Source organism: Canis lupus, chromosome 21 (genome assembly GCF_048164855.1).
Source record: "Canis lupus baileyi chromosome 21, mCanLup2.hap1, whole genome shotgun sequence".
Classification (NCBI taxonomy): Eukaryota; Metazoa; Chordata; class Mammalia; order Carnivora; family Canidae; genus Canis; species Canis lupus.
In genome coordinates this window covers 2,351,262-2,376,005 of record NC_132858.1, presented here as the reverse complement: position 1 = coordinate 2,376,005, position 24,744 = coordinate 2,351,262, and the positions used below count along the sequence as shown (strand labels likewise).

The following is a 24,744-nucleotide window of genomic DNA, read 5'->3' as shown; positions in this document are numbered from 1 at the left end:
TGCATTAAGACATACTTTTGTTATTTAAAAAATACTCTTATCCATAGCACCTACCATTGAGTGGTTCTGTAGATTAAGTGAGGTGATACAATAAAAAACAACACAGTGCCTTGCCAAAGTCAGATTTTTGGCTGTGATTTTTGTTACTATTAATACTATTATAATTGATGCTTTTGATAACTTTGATAACTAATCAGTGTTCTTCCCACTATAAATGCTAGTTAGCTGGAAAAGGTCTATTTTGGCCCTGCTATGGAGCTTCCATGCAATTTGTACCTGATTACAGTAGGAAGTAGCTCATTTCCATGGGCAGAAGAACACATGACAGCTGCAGAAGAAACACCTACTCCCAAAGTTGACAAAATAACACGCAGGGTCTGCATTTCTGGAGAGGAAGACCAGTGAGACTCAAGACATCGGAACTAAAGGAATCACCATCCACTAAATTATAAGTGAAAAAGACACAACTGGAGATGTTTTCACGTGTTACATACATTGCAGAAAAAGTGCACAGAGGCAGAGACTGTGTAGTGACTAGTGGCTGAGAAATACAACTTATCTGTTGGTTACAACTTAAACAGAATAAAAAACCCAGGCCATTTCATTACCTCTCCCTTTTATATCAGAGATTTGCCAAAGATGGAGGAGAAGGGAATGTAGTTTGCTTTCATATATTCTGTCCAGTGTCTCCTCTACCCTTCATGTATAAAGCAGGACTCACATATGACAATTACCAAGGGATTTAAAACTCACTGATGTCCTTGAGAAGTTTAAAACCTAGGTGCACACACGATATTGAGTTGGGGCTGGTACCACAGCAGAGAGTAATAAGAGAACAGAAGTCTTATGTTATGGATAAGCTGGAGAGCAGCTTGATCTAGAGTAATGTTTGAAGATTTAAGAATAAAGATCCGAATAAAGGGAAAAATTATTGGGCTTTGGAAACCTCTGAAAGGAAGTTTCAGAGGGTCAGTTTCCTACTCAATTTAAAAAAATCTCACAGGAGTGTTAGAACATTGGGGTAAGCTCTGTGGTAAAGCAGCAAATGTGCATCATTGCTGACATCCAAGATGAGAGCAGAGCAACCTGGGATCCTCTAAGATGCACAGCTATCCTGGGAATTAGGTGAAGCACGAGAACCACCTCGGTTCCCCTATTCATTGCATATGATCATTTAATTTCATAAAATTGATTCTAAGAGGGGCTTTAACTGCTTCACTCTTTGTTCCTATTGTATACTCCTCTGCTTGAAGACAAGATATTTTTATTACCTTGAAATCAAAAGGTCTTCCCTAAGCCAGGATTACAGTTATGGTGACCTAATACAAGAGACACGAGTGGACATCAGGGAGTAAATTGTCACTGACAGTGTAATAACAAGAAAGCAACCAGAGAAAGTGGCAGTATTGTGTCCTTGTATGAGATACAATTATCATATATTGGACACAATACTGTCATTTACAATTACAAGCATGATTGGTCAACATCAAAATGGCAAGTGATCGATTGCTTGCCTAGAGAAACTTTTAGGAAGAAATGGCACCAGATGTTTCTCAGATGTGATGAGGACTGCCACATGTCTGAACCAACTTTTACTGACCTTTGACTCTTTCCTAGCCACTCAATAGTAGAATCTATCCTGAATCCTCAAATTGATTTTGGGGAATCATCAGAACCATATTCTCCCTTTCCTTGTGTGAATCCAGTCTCTGAGTCCCCAAGTCCCTGAGATATTTCCTTTCTTCAACCTGTGCTCTTTTCTCACCTTCAGGCAGAAATGTGGTGGTCAGAATGGAGATTCCAAGTACGGACATGAAAAGCATCTGGCTTACTCGACGGCCCATATGATTCAGTGCCAAGAATGCAATGTAACTGGCGGGGAGATTGACCATGCCAAAGATAACCTGGAACAGGAAAACATTGCTCCCCATGTGCTGGAGATGGAGAATCAGGCCAAAAAAGGGCATGTAGCTTGCAAATCTATGGTGAACAAAAGAAGAAAGACAGATGTCATAATGTTTAGACCCTAAGTTCCACAAATGACAGTCATAAGTGTCAAAGTGTCATCAAACAGCCAGTGCTTGGTGTCCAAGTACAAAAGGCATGGTCTGGGGGATCCCTGGGTGGCACAGCGGTTTGGCGCCTGCCTTTGGCCCAGGGTGCGATCCTAGAGACCCAGGATCGAGTCCCACGTCGGGCTCCCGGTGCATGGAGCCTGCTTCTCCCTCTGCCTCTCACTCTCTCTCTCTGTGTGCGACTATCGTAAATAAATAAATTAAAAAAAAAAAAGGCATGGTCTGTTTTGTAGAATATTCTACATGGTGATGCTTTAAAAACTGTCATTAAATATTGCATAATGATGGCGGTCACAATTATTACTTTTTTTGGTGGGTGGGGTGTATTGTACTTAAGAATACATAATGAAGCCCTCGAGTTCTACAGTTTTTTCTATATCCTGATTTGGGTGATGATTGCATATCTACATATGTAAATATTCATTGAATTATATATGTGAGTGCACGTTAAAAATTTTTTTAAAAATTTATTTAAGTAATCTCTACACCCAACGTGGTGCTCAACTCGCAATCCTGAGAGCAAGTGGCACACACTCTTCTGACTAAGACAGCCAGGTGCCCTAACTGTTTGTAATTTTATCTTAATTGAAGTGGAAATAAACAAGTGAAGAAACTTAAAGCTAAAATCTCTACTGTGATTGAAGTCCACAGCCTCAGTTTTCAGATGCTGAGCCTGGTGGTGTGATATAATAAACAAAACTCATTGTACAATGAGTTCTGGGTCAGTCCTGTAACTGAAGAATGCAATTATCTTTATGGCTTCTTCATGTTTTATCTCCAAATCTATCCCCACAACATGTATCCTTTGATATGAATAGATTAATGTCTCCAATATTTTCATTTTCTTCATGCACGGTGTAAAGCCTACCTCACAAAGGATGCAAAATAGATCCTTCTGCGCAGGATAGGTGTGCGGAACAAGTCACGCACAGAAAGTTTTTTCTGTGCTGCCTCCAGCTCCTCTTGCATGGTGGATCTCAAAACCTTCAATGACAATCACAATAAGAAATTGTTCAATTGTCAAACAATGTGAGCATTAGGAGGTCCCCCAGAGAGGATAAGCTATATAACTTGCTGTTGTATTTAGTGGGAAATTGAAACAGCAAAGATACAATGATATGTGACAGGTGGATTAGGGAGTTAAAGGAGCCTCAGGAAAATTATGTAGCAACAAGGACTTTTAAAAATACCTTATTTTATTTAAATCCAATTAGTTAACATATAGTGTCTCATTAGTTTCAAATGTACAGCCCAGTAAATCATCAGTTGCCTAGAACACCCAGTGTTCATCACATCATGTGCCCTCCTTAATGCCCATCACCCATCACCTCCTTAATGCATTCCCTTGTCCCTATCCCCTTCAGCAACCCTCAGATTGTTTCCTAGAATTAAGAGTTGCTCAGTTTTTCTCCCTCTCTGATTTCTTCTATTTAGTTTTTCCTTCCTTTCCCTATGATCCTCGGTGCTATTTCTTATAATCCATATATGAGTGAAATAATATAATTGTCTTTCTCTGATTGACTATTTTGCTCAACATAATACCCTCCAGTTCCATCCATGTCAATGTAAATGGTAAGATTTCATTCTTTTAATGACTGAGTAATATTCCATTGTATATATACACCACATCTTCTTTAGCCATTCATCTTTAGCCACAGACATATGGACATATGGGCTTTTTCCATAGTTTGACTATTGTAGATATTGTGGTGGTAAACATTGGGGTGTAGTGTCCCTTCAGATCACTAAATTCATATCTTTGGGGTAAATACCTAGTAATACAAGGGATAGAGGGAACATACCTCAATATCATAAAAGCCATATACTAAAAGACTACAGTGAGTATCATTTTCAATGAGGAAAAACTGAGAGCTTTCCCCCTAAGGTCAGGAACATGACAAGCATGTCCACTCTCACCACTGTTGTTCAACACAGTACTAGAAGTCCTAGCCTCAGCAATCAGACAAAAAGAAATAAAATACATCCAAATTGGTAAAGAAGTCAAAATCTTTCTCGTTGCAGATGACATGATACTTTATGTGGAAAATTCAAAAGACTCCACCCAAAAATTGCTAGATCTTATACAGTAATTCAGCAGCATGGCAGGATATAAAATCAATGCACAAAAATCAGTTGGATCTCAATACACTAACAATGAGACAGAAAGAAGAGAAATTAAGGAATCTATTCCATTTACAATTGCACCAAAAATGATACATACTTAGGAATAAATCTAACCAAAGAGGTAAAGGATCTGTACTCTGACTCATGAAATAAATTGAGGAAGACACAAAGAAATGGATTGGAAGAATTAATGTTGTTAAAATGCCTATATTATCCAGAGAAACCTACACATTCAATGCAATCCCTATCAAAATACCATCAACATTTTTCACAGAGCTGGAACAAACAATCCTAAAATTTATATGAAACCAGAAAAGATTCCAAATAGCCAGAGGAATATTGAAAAAGAAAACCAAAGCTAGTGACATCACAATTCCAGACTTAAAGCTGTATTACAAAATTGTAGTCATCAAGACAGTATGGTACTGGCCCCAAAACAGACACAAAGATCAATGGAATGGAATAGAGAACCCAGAAGTGGACTTTCAACTCTATGGTGATCTCATCTTTGACAAAGCAGGAAACAATATCCAATGGAAAAAATACAGTCTCTTCAACAAATGATGTTGGGAAAATTGGATAGCCACATGTAGAAGAATGAAACTGGACCACTTTGTTACACTATACACAAAGATAAACTCAAAATGGATGAAAGACCTAAATGTGAGACAAGAATCCATCAAAATCCTAGAGGAGAACGTAAGCAGTAACCTCTTTGACCTCAGCTGCAGCAACTTCTTGCTAGATATGTCTCCAAAGGCAAGGGAAACAAAAGCCAAAATGAACTATTGGGACTCCAACAAGATAAAATGCTTTTGCACAGCAAAGGAAATAGTCAACAAAGCTAAAGGCACCTACAAAATGTGAGAAGATATTTGCAAATGACGTATCAGATAAAGGGTTAGTATCCAAGATGTATAAAGAACGTATCAAACTCAATACCCAAAATACAAAAAATCCAGTCAAGAAATGGGCAGAAGACATGAACAGACATTTCTCCAAAGAAGACATACAAATGGCCAACAGATACCTGAAAAAATATTCAATATCACTTGGCATCAGGGAAATACAAATCAAAACCACAATGAAAAACAAACAAACAAAACAAAACAAAACAAAAAAAAAACAAAACCACAATGAGATATCACCCTACAATCAGAATGGCTGAAACAAACAACTCAGGAAACAACAAATGTTGGCAAGGATGCGAGAAAGAGGATCCCTCTTACACTGGTGGTGGGAATGCAAGCTGGTGCAGCCACTCTGGGAAACAGTATGGAGCTTTCTCAAAAAGTTAAAAATAGAGCTACCCTATGACCCAGCAACAAGGTCTTTTTAAACACAAGATCTGAGTGGGTTGCAGGGCATCAGAAGGGTATGTATGTTAGATATTCAGATCAGGAAGGGAACCAAATGTGAGTTCCTTGGATTATGGTCCAAAACTCCATTTATGCTAGATGTGCATGAAAGACCTAGAAACTAAGTTTGGTCCTCAGCTGGCTCTCCTTTGCAGAGAAACTGTTTATCTCAGGAAAAATGACATTTCCTGAGAGTCTTTATTTTGGTTCTTCATTCAGTCTCCTTGAGGGAAATCTTGTTATATTGTGCCTCCATGAATGAAATGCCTAGAATTAAATATGAGGATGAGACCAGGGTGGGATCTTGGTGTAGAATAATTTATACCCTAGCTGATTATAATCTAGAGTTACTTAATGGTTCTGCAACATGGTAGGTATACACTTTGCAGAAGGTGATTAAGTATTTCTAAACCCCAATTTCTCTGTCATGAAGAAAAAGAAAAGGGAGAAGAAGGGGGGGGAGGAGAATAAATAGGTGGAGAAAAATAATAACACTTTTTAAATGAGGACTTTCTAGCCTTACACGAGGTTGAAAATACGGAGATGGAATTATATCCAGCATATCTCGGATACTTAACCTATTTATTGGTTATTCCAATAATATTGACTTAATTCTCATCCCACCTCTACAAATGAAACAATACCATGAAGTCTATTGGAAAAATTCCATGGTAAAGGACTTTAGAGAGCTGTAAGACCACCTAAGTGAGGCCCTACTGGATCAGAATGTCTTTTTCAGTTGCAGAGCTAGCTCAAGCAGCAAAATGCTGGACTTACGCTTTTGGAAGAGAAGAGTCATGATAACATCTCCTTTCTGCATCTATCCCCAGAAACCCATGATCATGGGCCATTGTCATAGCAGTATTCTAAGAAAAGGCTCCAAGAATACCTTAAACTTGGGCCAGTTGAGGGCTGCCATGCTGGTGAGACTGGCCTCAAATCACATCCAGTATCGGAGTAAATGTTTGGGAGACACTGAGGTTATTTCACCTTGGCCATTCATTTTTGCTAAGCAAGCAGACATGTAAGTAGCATTTCCAGAAAAACTTAGGGAGGTGATGCCAGGTCATTAATGGGAACTCAAGGAGCTCCTCCTACCGGGTAAAATTCTTATTCAAGGAAGAGGAGGCCTATATTCAAATGGGAGCCTGCTGGATCTTTGCTTTTTTAAATGCATCTTTTCTCTCTGTCCTTTGGAAGGGATAAAAAAAACCTCAAAGAACTATTTGTAGTACCAATCATAACACCATGCTGGGTAAAATGCATGAAACAGCCTATTGGTGTCCTGGAATGGGCATTTACAAATTCACAAAAACCCTTTGTTAAATGGTTCGTTTGTAAAGTAGTTGCTATGTTGGTGGCTTTTACTGGCAATGGTGGTAGTATTCATACTACAGAAATTGATAATCACCACAAATTTGAGATATGTGGATATTTTCCCCCTCCTATAATGTTAGGTGCTAAACATTTACTAGCACACTACTGGCTTGGCCCCTTTGCAGTCATTTGGATTGCTCTCATCATATGCCTACTTGATTTAAACCTGGCTAGTTCTACCCTAACCTGTAAGGCCTATTTCAAATACAACTAATTTCAAGTAGCATTCAGTTCCTGCATGTCTGCAATCTGGCTTATGTCTTCCTCCTTGGTATTCACATTCCACCCTTGCTTTACTTCAAAGAGGTTTTATCAAGCCTGTAACCTGGCCTGTCTGTTCATGAACCTGGCCGTGAACATACCTGCAGACCCTGTCAAATGGTCCACAAATCCATGGACCCAGACAGCAGTCCTACTGATGAACCCTGCTAACTGGCATACCCATAATCTCCAGCCAAGATGACTAGTGAAGGGCTTTTCCTGCCAAAGCCAGATTGTGAAAACTAGAAGAGGTGCACAAACACCAGTACAAGGCTATGAAGAATTATTGGGGTGAGGGAGAATTGATAAATTTGAGCTGGGTTTTTTTTAAAGGATGAACAAAGTTAACAAACTTTTAGCTAGACTGACCATGGAAAAAAAAGGAGAGAAAATTCAAAATCAGAAATGAAAGAGAAGACATTACAATGGATGCCCAAGAAATGAAAAAGATCACAAGGGACTATAATAAACAATTATATACCAACAAAGTGGACAACTGAGAAGAAATAGATAAATTCCTAGAAACATACACACAAAACTGAATCAAGAATATATAGAAAACCTGAAGAGACCAAAGACAAATAAGATTAAAACCGTAATGAAAAAATATCCCAGAGGAAATATTTGCAAATGTCATATCTGAAAAAGTATTAGTATCTAATCTATAAAGAACTTAGTAAACTGAACACCCAAAAACACAAATAATCCAGTTAAGAAATGGACAAAAGACATTTTTCCAAAAATGACACCCTTGGCTAATAGACACATGAAAAGATGCTCAACATCACTCATCATCAGGGAAATACAAATCAGAACCATGATGAGATACCACTTCACACCTTTCAGAATGGCTAAAATTAATAACACAGGAGACAACAGATGTTGGTGAGGATATGGAGAAGGGGAACCCTCTTGCATTGTTGGCAGGAACGCAAACTGGTGCAGTGACTCAGGAAAACAGTATGGATAGTCCTCAAAAAGCTAAAAATAGGGAATCCCTGGGTGGCTCAGCAGTTTGGCACCTGCCTTCGGCCCGGGGTGTGATCAGGGTCCCTGCATCCAGCTCCCTGCATGGAGCCTGCTTCTCCCTCTGCCTGTGTTTCTACCTCTCTCTCTTTCTCTGTGTCTCTCATGAATAAATAAATAAAATATTTTTTTGAAAAAAAGCTAAAAATAGAAGTACCCGATAATTCAGCAATTGCACTACTAGGTATTTATCCAAAGGATGCAAAAACACACATTCAGAGAAGTACATGCACCCTGTTGTTTATAGCAGCATTATCAACAATAGGTAAACTATGGAAAGAGCCCCAAACCCCATCAACTGATGAATGGATAAAGATGTGACATATATATATATATATATCTCACATATATATAATGGAATATTAGCCATCAAAAAGAAATGAAAAGCCATCAAAAAGAAATGAAAATCCATCAAAAGAATGAAATCTTGCCATTTGCAATGATGTGGATGGAGCTAGAGTGTATTATGCTAAGCAAATAAGTCAATCAGAGAAAGACAAATACCATATGATTTAAAAAAATTTTATTTATTGGAGTTCAATTTGCCAACATATAGCGTAACAGCCAGTGCTCATCCCATCAAGTGCCCCCCTCAGTGCCCATCACCCAGTCACCCCAACCCCCTGCCCGCCTCCCTTTCCACCACCCCTTGTTTGTTTCCCAGAGTTAGGTGTCTCTCATGTTCTGTCACCCTCTCTGATATTTCCCACTCATTTTCTCTCCTTTCCCTTTATTCCCTTTCACTAATTTTTATATTCCCCAAATGAATGAGACCATATAATGTTTGTTCTTCTCCGATTGACTTATTTCACTCAGCATAATACCCTCCAGTTCCATCCACGTCGAAGCAAATGGTGGGTATTTGTCATTTCAAAAGGCTGAGTAATACTCCATTGTATACATAGACCACATCTTCTCTATCCATTCACATATGATTTTACTCATATGTGGAATTTAAGAAACAATGGATGAACATTTGAGAGGGGGAAACAAAACATGGGAGATTTTTAACTATACAGAACAAACAGAGTTCATGGAGGGAGGTGGGATAGATGGGTATTAAGGAGGGTACTATGATGAGCACTGGCTGTTATATGTAAATGATGAACTACTGAACTCTACTCCTGAAACCAATATTGAACTGTATGTTAACCAACTAGAATTTAAAAAGAAAATAAAGTAGCCCAGAAATAAAAGCCTAATACCAGATGGCTTCTCAGGTGAATTCTATCCTATCAAACATTTAAATTATGAACACTGATCCTTCTCAAACTTTCCCAAAAAACAGAGTAAGAGGAAGCACTAACAAATTTGTTTTATGAAGCAGTATGACTCTGATACCAAAGTCAGACAAAAACATCATAAGAAAAGAAATAGGCCAATATCCCTGGTGAACAAAGGTGAAAAAATTATCAACCACATATTAGTAACCAACTTCAACAGCACACTGTCTACCATGACTCAGTGGGATTTACTCCTGGAATGCAAGGATAATTCAACATAAGCAAATTTAAAAAGTGATGCCCCACATCAACAGAATGAAGGTAGAAACCATATGATCATCTCAATAGATGTAAAAAAGCATCTGACAGGATTCAACACACATCCATGATTTTAAAAACTGTTAAGAAATACGGTATTAAAGGAACTTATCTTAAAAGCCATATATGAAAAGCCCCCAGGCAAGAGTATACTCCATGGTGGAAAACTGAAAGCTTTTCTTCTAAGATCTGGAACTAGACAAGAATGACACTTTAATTCAACATAGGATTGGAAAGTCCTAGCAGAACAATCAAATAAGAAAAATAAATAGAAGGCATCAAAATCCAAAAGGAAGAAGTAAAATTATCTCTGTTGGCAGATGACATGATCTTATATGTAGAAAACCCTAAAGAAGCCTCCAAAATATTGTTAGAATTAATAAATGAATTCAGTAAAGCTTTAGAATACAGAATCAAAATAGAGAAATTAGTTGCATTGTTATATACCAGCAACGAACTATCTGAAAATGAAATTAAAGAAACAATTCTGCTGGGGTACCTGGGTGGCTGTCAGTTAAGCATCTAACTCTTGGTCTCAGCTCGAGTCTTGATCTCAGGGTTGAGAATTCAGGCACCACAATGTGCTAGAAGTTCGAAAAACTAAGTGACATACCTATAACAAAAGTTTTGTTCTCCTGGACTTACTTATCACTAAGAGATGCATTACCTATAGGATTTTGCTTACCAATAAAATTTTGGTGATCAATAAAAAAAAAGAGAGAGAGAATTCAGGCCCCACACTGGGCCCCATGCTGGGGATGGAGCCTATTTTTAAAAATTTGGTTTACAATAGCTTCAAAAACAATAAGGTCCTTAAGGAATAAACTTAGCAAAGGAATAAAAGACTTGTATACTGAAAATTATAAGCACTGAAGAAAGAAATTAAAGCAGACACATAAAAAAAAAAAGGAAAGATATCCTATGTTCATGGACTAAAAGAATTACTAGTGTTAAAATACCCATAGAACCCCCAATGATCTATAGATTTAATATAATCTCTATAAAAATCTAAATGGCATTCTTTACAGAAATGGGGAAAAAACAGTCCTGAATTGATGGAAAGGCTTTCAAATAGGCAGGATTCAGGAATCTCCAAAGCACTAGGGCGCAGGAAGGCCAGAAAGAGTCTTGTGGTAGGAATGGCCAGATATAGTTACTCGCCTCCTGGATAAAACACCTTTAACCAACTTTCACTTCTGTCCCTCAACTCACATTCCTGGAGCATCTATTGGCCTTGATCTTAAGACATGCTTGAAAAAAATCTTCCCCCATGCCTAGGAAAAGACAGCGCCTGATTGATGGTTCCACCAGACTGTATCCAATGGGAAAGAGGTGATTCATTCCCTAAAAGAAAACCAGGTTGCAATTAGGAAGTACAAATGGACAGCTCAAAATCAACAATGGCCACTAAAGGCTGTCAGCATCACACCACAAAAAGCTTAGTGGGACATATTGAAGGACATTGACTTTTATCCTAAATGCAAGAGGAAACCTGTAGAGGATGTTAAGCAGGAGCAGCAGGGGTGCTTTTCAGAACCAGGCTTATGTTTCTAAAGTATCCTCTGGCTGTTTCCTTTGTGTTTTTTTTCCCCTAAAGATGTATTTATTTATTTTAGAGAGAGAGAGAGAGACAGAGAGCATGCACAAGTGTGGGGAGGGGCACAGAGGGAGAGAATCTCCAGCAGATTCCTCACTGAGCGTGGAGCCTGATGTGGGGCTGGATCTCAGGACCCTGAGATCACAACCTAAGCCAAAACCAAGAGTTGGATGCTTAACCAAATGAGCCACCCAGGTGCTCCACTCTGACTACTTTCTGAGCAAGGGATGAGAATGGGGCAACAGTGAAGGTGGGAAAGAAGCTAGGCCAAAGAGAAGAAGGATGTGGAGTGTAATGGTAGCAGTAGAGTTGAGAAATGGTTGTATGGATTCAAAATATATTGATGAATATTGTCTATGAATATATATGACTGTCTCCAATCATCTACATTGGAGAATATATATATGTATATATTCATATACATATATGTATATATACACAGATAAATATATAATATATGGACACATATATACATATAGAATATACATATTCATTTATGCATTGGTGTTATTCTTTCTACAGTCTTAATATTTTTAAAATTTTGATTTTTATTTTCTTCACAAGTGATTCACATTTGTGAATGCTATAAATCATCAAATACTTTTTTTAATCATCAAATCCTTTGCAGAATGAAGCATCAAATAAATATTTTTAAAATAAAAAAAAGAAGAAGAAAACTAATCTGGAGTTCCAGTCCAGGGTGGCAACATAGGAAGACCCTGAACTCGCCTCCTCCATAGGACACACTGATCTATACTTACTCATGGAGAAAGTCATCCTGAAGAACTGAGGGCTGACTGAACAGCTTCTACTCAAGAAAAGATAGAAAGACCACACAGAAAATGGCAAGAGAGATGGAGATACAATAACAAAGGGACCCCCACCTTGGACGCTATAAACTGCAGTGAGACTGAGCAGACTCGTCTTCCCTGGGGCACGGGGGAAAAAAGCCAATTTAAAAGAGCATGCGAGGGTTGCCTGGGTGGCTCAGTTGGTTGAGGGTCTGCCTTTGGCTCAGGTCATGATCTCAGGGTCCTGGGATTGAGCCCCACATCAGGCTCCCTGCTCAGCAGGGAGTCTGCTTCTCCCTCTCCCTCTGCTCCTGCCCCTGCTCTCTCTCTCTCTCAAATAAATCAATAAATAAAATATTTTTAAAAATTCTAAAAAGAGCACATGAAATATAAAAAGTTAAGCCCTACAACTCTGCCAAATTGTAGGAGAGCTGCTGGAACTCCTTCCAGTCAGAGTTAAAGAACACAAGAACTGAAATGAAAGACACTATAGGGAATCAACAAAAGATTGGAGGATGCAGAAGAACATATTAGTGATCTGGAAAATATCCAAAGCTTGAGTGAAAACACCCAAGCTGAACAGCAAAAATTAAAAAAGAATTTTTAAAAATGAGGATATCTTATGGGATCTCTTGAATAGCATCAAGCAAATAAATATCCACATGATAGGGATCCCAGAAAAGGAGAGAGAGGAAGGAGCAGAAAACTTATATGAAGAAATAATAGCTGAGAAATTCCCTACCCTACAGAAGGAAACACTCATCAAAGTTTAGGAAACACAGAGAGCCCCAAATACAATGAACTCAAGGAATTCCACACCATGATACATAATAATTAAAATGCCAAAGATTAAAGATAGTCAATTTTAAAAGCAGCAAGAGAGAATCTACTAGTTACGGGACAGGGAAATCCCATAAGATTATGAGGTGATTTTTCATCAGAAACTTCGAAGGCCTGGGGCACCTGGGTGGCTCAGTGGTTGAGCATCTGCCTTTGGCTCAGGTCCTGATCCTGGGATCCTGGAATGGAGTCCCACATCACAGGAAGCCTGCTTCTCCCTCTTCCAATGTCTCTGCCTCTCCTCTGTGTCTATCATGAATAAATAAATAAAATCTTCAAAAAAAAAGAAAAGAAAAGAAACTTTGCAGGCCAGAAGGGAGTGACATGATAGATTCAAAGTGCTGAAAGGAAAAAAAAAAACCTACAACCAAGAATACTTTAATCAGCAAGATTACCATTCAGAATGGAAGGAGAGATAGAGTTTTTTTTTTTAATTTTTTATTTATTTATGATAATCACACACAGAGAGAGAGAGAGAGAGAGAGAGAGAGAGAGAGAGAGGCAGAGACATAGGCAGAGGGAGAAGCAGGCTCCATGCACCGGGAGCCCGACGTGGGATTCGATCCTGGGTCTCCAGGATCGCGCCCTGGGCCAAAGGCAGGCGCCAAACCGCTGCGCCACCCAGGGATCCTTCTTTCTTTAGACCTCAGACTGGAGCTGAACAGAAAAATGGCTTAGGGTTCCTCAAATCATTCTTGAGTCCCACACAAGGTACTGGACCTTTCAGCAAACAAGCAGGTTATAGGTAACAGGACCTGTTAACTCTGGAGACTTTGGGGTAGCATACAGGAAACAAGCTGCTCCATCCTTAATGTTGCTTTTGGAGAGCTCAACCCTGGACAGATCAAGGGAGTACCCAGAAGAAATAAAGCAAAGGTTGCCTGGCTGGCTCAGTTGGCTCAGTGGGGCACCCAACTCTTGATCTTGAGGTCCTGAGTTTCAGCCCCATGTTGGGCACAGAGCCTATGTAAATAGATGAATGGATCACCATCAAATCAACCTGTATTCACTGTGGAGGTCAGTTGGATTCCTCAGGCTTAGAGAAGAGATGCCGGAGCACCGCGGTAATGCCTAGTTCATAGAGACAGGTCTTATCTCATCCTCCAAACTTTAAGGTCTTTGGAGCTGAACCACATTCTAGCAAGTCGGTTCTTTTCCATTCTTCGGCGTTCCCAAGTGCGCCTGGAACCAATTGCCATGGAAAAATGAGGAGAGATAGAGTTTTAAAAGTTCATCACCACTAAGCCACCTGGGTGGCATACTTGGTTAAGCACCTGATTTTTGGTTTTCGTTCAGGTCATGATCACAGGGTCATGAGATTGAGCCCCACATGGAACTCTGCTCAGCACAGAGTCTGCTTAAGATTCTCTTTCCCTCTCCCTCTGCCCCTCCCCCTCTGTGCATGCATGTACTCTCTCTCAAATAAATAAATAAATAAATACATCTTTAAAAGAATGAAAGTTCACCACCACTGAACTAGCCTTGTGAGAAATGTTAAAGAGACTTCTTTAGGTAGAAAAGAAAAGGATATAATTAGAAGTGAGAAAATTTGGGATGCCTGGGTGGCTCAGCAGTTGAGTGTCTGCCTTTGGCCCAGGGCATGACCCGGGGGTCCCGGGATTGAGTTCCACATCCGGCTCCCTGCATGGAGCCTGCTTCTCCCTCTGCCTGTGTCTCTGCCTCTCTCTTTCTCTCTCTGTGTCTCTCATGAATAAATAAATAAAATCTTTAAAAAAATAGAAGTGAGAAAATTCTGGAAGGAAAAATATTTCATGAGTAAAAGCAAACATACAGTAAAGGTAGTGTTTACCATTTAAATGTAAATGGTCTAAATGTTCCAATCAAAAGACATGAGGTGGCAGAATGGATTAAAAAACAAGACCCATGGATCCCTGGGTGGCACAGCGGTTTGGTGCCTGCCTTTGGCCCAGGGCGCGATCCTGGAGACCCGGGATCGAATCTCACATCGGGCTCCCAGTGCATGGAGCCTGCTTCTCTCTCTGCTTCTCTCTCTCTCTCTCTCTCTGTGTGTGACTATCATAAATAAAAAAAAAACAAAACAAACAAACAAAAAACAAAAACAAAAACAAAACAAGACCCAAAGGGATCCCTGGGTGGCTCAGCGGTTTAGTGCCTGCCTTCTGTCTGGGGTGTGATCCCCGGATTGGGTCCCGCGTCGGGCTCCCTGCATGGAGCCTGCTTCTCCCTCTGCCTATGTCTCTGCCTCTCTCTCTCTCTGTCTCTCATGAAAAAATAAATAAAATCTTAAAAAAAAAAAAAAAAAAAAAGACCCATCCGTATGCTGTCTATAAGAGGCTCACTTCAGACCTAAGGACACATACAAACGGAAAGTGAAAGGATGGAAAAAGATATTCCATGCAAATTGAAAGAAAAATAAAAGCTCGGGTAGCAATACTCATATCAGACAAAATAGACTTTAAAACATAGACTGTAGGGGCGCCTGGGTGGCGTGGTGATTGAGCATCTGCCTTTGGCTTAAGTCATGATCCCAGGATCCTGGGGTTGAGTCCGATATCAGGCTCCCTGCAGGGAGCCTACTTCTCCCTCTGTCTCTGTCTCTGTCTCTGTCTCTCTCTGTGTTTTTCATGAATAAACAAAAACTTTTTTTTTAAAGTCTGTAACAAAAGACAGAGAAGGACGTTACCTAATGATAAAAGGAACAGTTCAATAAAAAGATGTAACATGGTGGAAATGTAAATTGGTGCAGAAAACAGCAAGGAGCTTCCTCAAAATTAAAAATAGAGAGGTATACCTGGGTGGCTCAGTCAGCTGAGCATCCCACTCTTAATTTCAACTCAGATCATGATCTCAGGGTCCTGAGATCCAGCCCAGAGTTGGGTTCTATATTCAGCAGAGAGTCTGCTTGAGGATTTCTCTCCCCCTCCCTCTGACTCTGCCCCTGCCCCCACTCACATGTGCACACTCTCTCTAAAATAAATAAATAAATCTTTTTAAAAAATTAAAAATTGAAATACCATGTGATCCAGTAATTTCACTACTAGATATTTACCCAAGAAAAACAAAAACACTAATTCAAAAAAATATATGCACCCCTATGTTTATTGCAGCATTATTTACAATAGCCAAGATATGGAAGCAACATAAATGTCCATTGACAGATAAATGGATAAAGAAGATATGGTATGTGTATAATATATATGTATGTATATAAAGTATATATGTGTGTGTATATATATAATGGAATATTACTCATCCATATAAAAAAGAGTGAGATCTTGTCATTTGTGGCAAAATGGGTGGATCTATAGGATATTATGGTAAGTGATTCCACTTATATGTGGAATCTAAAAAACAAAACAAAAAGCAGAAACAGATCAATAAATACATAGAACAAACATGGTTACCAGAGGGGTGGGAGGTGAGGGGATGGGCAAAATGGATGAAGTGGAGTGGGAGGTATAGGCTTCCAGTTACAGAGTGAAAAATTCATGAAGTAGAAAAGCGTAGCACGGGAATATAGTCAATGGTGTTGTACTAGCATTGCATGGTGACAGATAGTAGCGATACTTGTGGTGAGCACAGTAGAATGTATAGAATTGTTGAATCACTATGTTGTGATGTAATATTTTGTGTCAATTATTCCTCAAAAAAAGAAGGAAAAGGCAATCCTAAAATTCATACGGAAACACAGAAAACCCTTAACAATCAAAGCATTCTTGAACAGAAACAAAGGGGTAGATGTTGACATGTTTGACACCATGTTCTGGTGTCAAAGTATATTACAAAGCTACAGTCGCCAAGAGATGTACTGGTATAAAACCAGACATGTATCCCAATGAAGCAAAACAGCAATAAACTCAGCATATGTGGTCACTTGATCTTGGACACTGGTGCCAGAAATTCACAGTGGGGACAGGCTAGTGTCTTCAATAAAATAGTGTTGTGGAAAACTAGATATTTACATGTAACAGAATGAACTGAAAACTGATCTTACAGTGTACAAATACTACACTATATATTGCAAATTTGCTATTAATAGGTCTTATATTAAGTTTTACCACAAAACTAATGAATAAAAAGGGCAGGAGAAAGCTTTAGGAGGTGATGGATATGTTTATTGCATGGGTTGTGATGCTGTTTGGTTATATCAGATTCATCAACTTGTATACGTTAAATCTGCACAGCTCTTGTATGTCAATCATACATCAATGAAGCTGGATATTTTTAGATTTTATTTAAGTTCAGATTAGTTAACATATATGTATTATTGGTTTCAGGGGTAGAATTTAGTGGTTCATCACCTGCACAAAGTTGTTTTAAGAAAAATCCTTCAGATGTGCCATTGAACATGTTCAATATTTTATTATTCCTCTTTGACCGTCTAGATCCTAATCTTCTCCTTTTCCAATTAAATAAGGGTAGATGATTTTCCCTCTTTTAGAATTCTTTCCATCCGCCTATCATTCCAAACAGAAAAGCTAACAATATAAATACCACACAATCTGGCAGTACCATTTCTGGTTATATACCCCAAAGAATCATAAACAGGATCTTAAGATATTTGCATATACATGTTCCCTGCAGTACTAATCACCATAGCCAAACCAATGAAAACAAACTAAATGTCCATCAGTGGATGAATGGGTAGAGAAATGTGGCATATACATACAACAGAATATTATCCATAAACAGAGGAAATCCTGCTATATGCTACAACAGATGAATCTCAGGGACATTTTGTTAAATGAAATAAGGCAATCACTGGACAAAATACTGCACAATTCCACTTATATGAAGTATATAAAATATTAAAATAATAAAACAATAAATAGAAAGGTGGTTACCAAGGAATAGGGACAAGAGATTTGAGAGATTGCTGTTCAAGGAGTACAGAGTTTTAGTCAAGGAAGATTTACAGATCACTGTATTTAATTATACTGTATTGTACAGTTAAAAATTTAAGAAAATAGATTTCATAATATGTATTAACTTTAAGACATCTTGATTTTTCTCTTATTAATACTAAAGTTTCTTGAAACACATCTGACCTATACTACTATTTAGGATCAAGCACCATGACTGGAATGTTACAATCTTTTAATAAATAATTTATATGTTCATGACATGATATATGGTTTACTTAATGATTCACAGCAATATCTGCCTTCCAGACCCAGGGTAGGGGAAAAAGACATCTCTGAGGCATTTCCACTCAGTCATGCTTTTGGAACTTGTAATAAGTAGAATGTAAATTCCACAAAGCAAAGACGTGTACTCTTGTGGCCAATGCCATATTTCCTGTAAGGAACAGTAGTGGCCTGCCCCGGGGAGCACTCAATAAATACCATTAATGAAAGAGTGTACGCCCAAGTTAACATGCTCTATTCTGTGTTGTCACTAAACCTCCCTTCTACTGGTCTTACTGTCCTGGAAAAAGGCCATCAGAATATTAATGGAATAAAAAAAAATAAAATAATAAAGTCTTTCTTATTTTTTTAAAAAAGAATATTAATGGAGAGAAATGGATTCACTTTTGTTACTTTCTCTAACAAATATACAATCTTTACAATCGTCAACACTGAGAGCTATCTGATCCTGTTGAGTAAAATTATCTGTGTTCGGCTCCCAGTAACAGGGTATTCTCTCTTTATATTAACCCAGACAATGTGGACAGCCATTGAGAACCAAGACAATGAGGTAAGAAGATCTGTAGCCAGAACTCCATCCCACCCTTTATTCACCTTACTGATACCAATGAGTGCTTATGTCATGTCACGTGTTCCCTACATCCCATAACCAGCTCCTTTTCCTGCTCACCTCCATGGTGAGGGCTTCTCCAGCATTCTTCCTTCCATTCCTGTGTGCAGCTTTTCTAAGTACCCTTAAGCCCTCCTCAGGTTTGTTGGTGATAATCAGCCACCGAGCAGACTCTGCCAGACACCTGATCAAAGAAGACAGAGGTGCAGCCAAGTCTTTCACATGCCCATGCTCTTTGTCCTGAAATGCCTCTCTCCTCCCCTCTAATACCTGCCTCTTGTTTTGTTATACCAGAAAATATAAATTTATGCTCTCTTGTACCACTAAAAAACTGGGAGGATGACCTCTCTATGCAGCACATTTTCACGACTGGCAATATAGAGCAGGAGTCATATTGTCCCTTGACTCTTATTCAAGGGACTATTGCCAGGTTTGGCAAATAAAGATAGTGTGCCTAGTTAAATCTGGATTTAGATAAACAGTGAATATGAGTAACTCTTGAGTGAAACTATGTCCCGTGCAATGTTTTGGACCTACTTACACTGAAAAATATTTACTGTTTATTTGAAATTTCACCTGAATGAGACATCCTGTGTTTTATCAGGCTAGCAAATAAAAATACAGAACTCTCAGATAAATAGAAATTTCGCATAAACTATGAATAATTTTTAGTATAGCTATACTCCATGAAATATTTGCAACATTATACCAAAAAGTTTGTTATTGACCTGAAAATCAAATCTAACTGAGTGTCCTTGATATTATCTGGCAACCCTACCTGTTCAGCTTCTTGAATTGTACATAGGACACTTATTAGGAGAACATGTGCTCAAGTGTTACCTAAGAACCAAACAGAATTCTTAGAACCTGATTCCATGTATCTTGGATCCCAGGATCCTCTAAGACAAAGGAAAAAAGAAAGATTATACCTTGAGAAAAGAAAAAAGACAAATAATGGTACAGAAACCACTAGCTGAAGGGTGTGCCAGTCTCGAATGGCAAAAGCCAGTCCTCCCAGGGTCATCTGTCCCACACAAGCAGCACAGATAGTCATTGCTATTGCCATGGCTTGCAGTCGGGGTTCTGTCCATTCTACAACTGAAAGAAAACACAAACAGGATCTTGACTCCAAAGTTGGAATGTCAAAGTCATGGCTTGGAAAATGTCAAAGATCCAAAGTGTTTACTTACACAACATAGTAGTATTTGTCAAGATGGTCATGGTAGAACAGCCAGCCAAGATGCGGAGCACACAGTAAATGGCGAAGGTGGGAGCAAAGGCTGCGCAGGTGTCAGCAATGGCCAGCTGGAGGAAACACCACCTGAGAATTAACCTCCTCCCCAACCTGAGGAATGGGAACACGTTAGACATGGGAATAGCAATCCGATACAAAAATTACTAAAAGAAGGCACACTTTGAAATTTAGGGCATGTTTTAATAAGTGAAACTTTGCCCTTGAAACTTCAAAGAATCAACAAGTAGTCAACAGGAGATCGTCCCAGAAGCAACCTTTCTGTTAGTGAACAGATGCTGAGTATAACAAAGCTTCTTCCCCAGTCTGTTACCAGATCTTTGAGACCAACTGAAGCTGCCCAAGACAGGTTGCAATACTGGAAATTTTATCACATCACAAATGTCCCTTGTACTAACGCATGCATGTAACTCAATAGAGTCTATGCAGTGTCTAGAACATGAGGGGGCTGCTATGGACCAAGTTGCGTCCTTTCCCCTCCCTCCAATTCCTATATTGACTCTCTAATACCCAGTGAAATGGTATTTGGAGATGGACTTTGAGGGAAGTAATTAGGTTTATATGAGGTCATGAGAGTGGGGTCCTTAGGATGGTGTTAATGTTCTTACAAGAAGAGGCACCAAAGTAAAGAGATTGCTCTCCTTATCTTTCTGCCATGTGAGGCTATACCAAGAAGACAGCTGCCTTTAAGCCAGCTGGTGTTTTAATTTGGCAGCCTGAGCTGACTAAGACAAGATCTAAATCTGTACTTGAGGCTCTGAGGCCATGCAGGTCATAGATAAACTCTATGAAAGGAACATCCAAGGAACAATACATGAAAGTTGCTGATGGGTTGCATTAGAGTCCATCTCTGCTAAATTTGGCTTTATAGGCCTTGAACAACGTTTCCCTGAAATAAGATAGAAGGAAGCCACAGCTCAGAGAGGTTACAGTAAGTTCTCAGAGGAAAGGATTAGGCAAGATGAGCATAAAGAAACAGAAAAGGAGAGGATCCCTGGGTGGCTCAGCGGTTTGGCGTCTGCCTTTGGCCCAGGGCGCGATCCTGGAGTCCCGGAATCGAGTCCCACGTCGGGCTCCCTGCGTGAAGCCTGCTTCTCCCTCTGCCTATGTCTCTGCTTCTCTCTCTCTCTCTATGTCTATCATGAATAAATAAATAAATAAATCTTTAAAATAAGAAACAGAAAAGGAGAAGGTATTTTTATTTTATTTTATTTTATTTTATTTTATTTTATCTATTTGAGAGAGAAGAGTGAAAGAGCAAGCAGAGGCAGAGGGAGATGGAGGGGGAGCCAGAGAAGTAGACTCCCCACTTGGCTCCTCCTTCCTTTCTAAAAATATCTTCTCCAGGGACGCCTGGGTGGCTCAGCGTTGGGAGTCTGCCTTTGGCTCAGGGCAGGATCCCGGGCTCCTGGGATCGAGTCCCGCATCGGGCTCCCTGCATGGAGCCTGCTCCTCCCTCTGCCTGTGTCTCTGCCTCTCTCTGTCTCTCATTAACAAATAAATAAAATCTTAAAAAAAAAAATCTTCTCCAGGTGTCTGGGTGGCTCAGTCAATTATGTCTACCTTTGGCTCAGGTCATGATCCCCGAACCCCCGGATCAAACACCACATTGGGCTCCCTGCTCAATGGGGAGACTGCTTCTCCTCATACCGTGCTTGTGTGTTCTCTCTCTCAAATAAATAAACAAAATAAAAATCTTTAAAATATAGTGATATTTAGAGTGGCAGGCATTTGGTAACAATCTGGTTGTCCATCACCAAAAAATGGATTAGATGCATTGTAATGGATCTTCTACTGGAGCACCATGCAGCAATTAGAAGAATGAACTAAAAGTACACATAGGAACATGTATATACCTCAAAACCATAGCAGTGGGTGTACAAAAGAAAAATAATGAGATAATAATACATTTACATAAATATGTGCATTAAAATATATGTAAACCAAACAATGTCATTTCTTTTGTAAAAACACATATCAATTTAAAGAAACATAGTCAATGCATTATATTGATCCCTATTGGGAAGAAGGAAATGGGATTGGGGCATCCGGAAAAAAATGAAACAAAAACATACATACATGAAAGGAATTTATGGCCAAATTAATGAGGACACTGTCTCATGAAATGAGTATGATAATTCAACCCCATCAGTGGTTTGATATTCAAAGGAAGAGAAATTTGTGCTGTGCAAAATATAAAGACTATTGTTTTATCGGTTATTAATTATGCAGTTTGGCTCTATGTTCACCATTGCTTTTTTTTTTTTTTCCAGATGCAGAGGAAGATTACTCTTCCCAGCCTTATATTTAAGTTAGAGCCACTTGTCTGCACTCTGACCATGGACTAAAGACAGAAGTGGCCAAGACCACTTCCAGGCCTGTCCATATAAGGTCCACTTGGGTCCTGCTCATTTTTTCTGACAATATGGCTGGAAACAAAAAACATGCATATTAAAAAGTTATACAATGGATGTGTGGTTCCCTGAGCCACTGCCTAGAGGATGAGGGCCACATGACCCACACCAAACTGAGGACAGTGAGAATCATGATTTTATTAAAATCACCAATTACGATTCTTGGGTTCTTACAGTAACTAGCTACCTTGGCTAACACGTTAATGTTTGAATAATTGTGTTTGATGAAGAGAACTAGGAAAGATTTATATGTACTTCTTTTTTGGTATAGGTTTCTCAAATTTATTTGAAAAAATATTTTATTTAATGGGCACCTGGGTGGCTCAGTCAATTAGGTGTCCTACTTTTGATTTTGGCTCAGGTTGTGATCTCAGAGTCCTGAGATCAAGCCCTGAGTCACAGTCCATGCTAGGTGTGGAACCTGCTTAAGATTCTCTTTCTTCCTCTTCCTTTGCCTACCCCAACTCTGTCTAAAAAGATTTTTTATTTTGAAAATAAAACGTGATGTAGAGCTGTAAACATGTGTATAAAGAGATTTCAAAATTACATATACATTTTTATCAATTTTACTGAAAACATATATTTGCGATGGATATAAATATAACAGTGTTGGCTCCCACTCAAGTGGACTTGTTCTTAGCTCTTTATTTTGAAAATTGTCAAATATGAAAGTTTAAATGAATACTTTGATGAACATTGCTATAAATCTCAAGCAGATTCCTCACTAAATAGCATTTTGCTATATTTGCTTTATTTCTTTGCCTGTGCGAACACACACACACACATCCACACAAACTCTTTTCTGTTGAACCATCTGAATGGCAATTACAGACTACATGACACATCACTCCTAATTTTTTTTAGCATACATGTATAAAGAATACAAGTCATTTCTAGGGGTGCCTGGGTGGCTCAGTCAGTTAAGCATCTGATTCTTGATTTCGACTCAGCTCGTGATCTCAGGTCTCAAGATCAAGGCCCATGGCGGACTCCATGCTCAGCACAGAATCTGCTGGAGATTCTCTCTCTCCCTCTGCCCCTCTCCCTACTATCTCTCTCTCTCAAATAAACAAAAATATTTTTTTAAAAAAGAATATAAGTAGTTCCTTATATGATTACAATTCTATCATCACACCTAAGAAAACTAACGATAATTCCCTACTAGCCATCAGATGACATTCAAGTTACCAAAAAGGTCCTCCAAAAGTCTTTTTAGATTTTAGTTTTCTTTTTCCCATCTATGCTCTGGTAGTTACACATCCCATATGATTTTTGTGTTTTTGTGAACCTTTCAAAATCTAGAATGATTTCTCCATGTATTTTTCTCATGACATTGCCTTTTGAAGATTCTAGATCAGTATAGAATGTGAATTATGAATGATGTAAAAAGTATTTTTATCTATGTTCTCATTTTTTTTTACCATAAGCAGATTTTTTTTGTCAGAAAATAACAAAAGGTTAAAAAAGTACATATTTGTGTCTTATTTGCTGGTGGCTTTGAGCACCCTTTCAAAATGAGGCAGGAATAGGGAAGGAACATTGTTGCCAATGGGTAAAGAGCCATAAGGAGACAAGTTTGTACTCTATGGTACTGAGAGTACCATTTTTCTTCATCACTTTTCTCCAAACCCTGAAACATAGGTCTTCTCCCTTCTTTTGCAGTCAGGAATAAATAGGGTGAACATAAATTTTTCATCTTCAATAGGGTACTTTTGAGACCAAGAAGGAATGTTATTAACAATTAAACCAAAAATGTACCAGCAAATGGGATGATTGGTCTCTAAAAAAATTTAAAAAAATAATAGAAGATGGGGTATTGCATTGGATATTTAAAGGGAAGGGATTCAAGAAACTGATGTTGAATAGGTCTGTCTAAGATCAGACAAATGTACCCTTAGCATAAGAAAATTGTGATCGTGTTGCTAAGGTAGTTATCTTGCTCAAAGCAAGTCAACTATAGACAGAGATCTGACCTGAGGTTGGAGCTTCTATATGAGAAATAGATTTTAGTTTAGTCCAAGGCTTGAAAATTATTTGCTAAAATGGACTCAGTACTACTGATGAGTATAATGGAAAATAGAATCTTCACAACTTAATATTTATAATATTTAAGATATAATTCATAGTATCCTGCTGTGTGATGAACCAAGAAAATGGAATTCCATTCTCTAGACTATGGAAATATTTCAGATCTTCTGCTGAGAGGAGACAAAGTTTGGAACTAACCAACAAGGATTTTAAAGTGGTAATATAACTATTCTCAAAGACATAAATAAACTACAATTTTGACAAATGAAATTCACAGCTTAGAAACAGGTATTCTCAGAGAGATAGCAACACAGGTAAACC

General features: G+C 38.7%; 1 protein-coding gene across 4 annotated transcripts in view; it reads right to left on the bottom strand.

The window, feature by feature from the left end:
- Positions 1 to 24,744, bottom strand: part of LOC140612322 (organic anion transporter 7-like) — a 41,723-nt gene that overhangs the window by 2,294 nt on the left and 14,685 nt on the right. For 3 of the 4 annotated variants that reach the window (XM_072789578.1, XM_072789576.1, XM_072789577.1), the window contains 6 exons: positions 19,920 to 20,074; positions 19,659 to 19,827; positions 18,790 to 18,913; positions 2,944 to 3,059; positions 1,766 to 1,980; positions 277 to 385 (listed from right to left, as the gene is read on the bottom strand). In XM_072789578.1, the coding sequence (XP_072645679.1) occupies positions 277 to 385; positions 1,766 to 1,980; positions 2,944 to 3,059; positions 18,790 to 18,913; positions 19,659 to 19,827; positions 19,920 to 20,074 (888 nt within the window). The remainder of the gene's footprint in view (positions 1 to 276; positions 386 to 1,765; positions 1,981 to 2,943; positions 3,060 to 18,789; positions 18,914 to 19,658; positions 19,828 to 19,919; positions 20,075 to 24,744) is intronic. The other variant, XM_072789579.1, reaches the window with a different exon arrangement.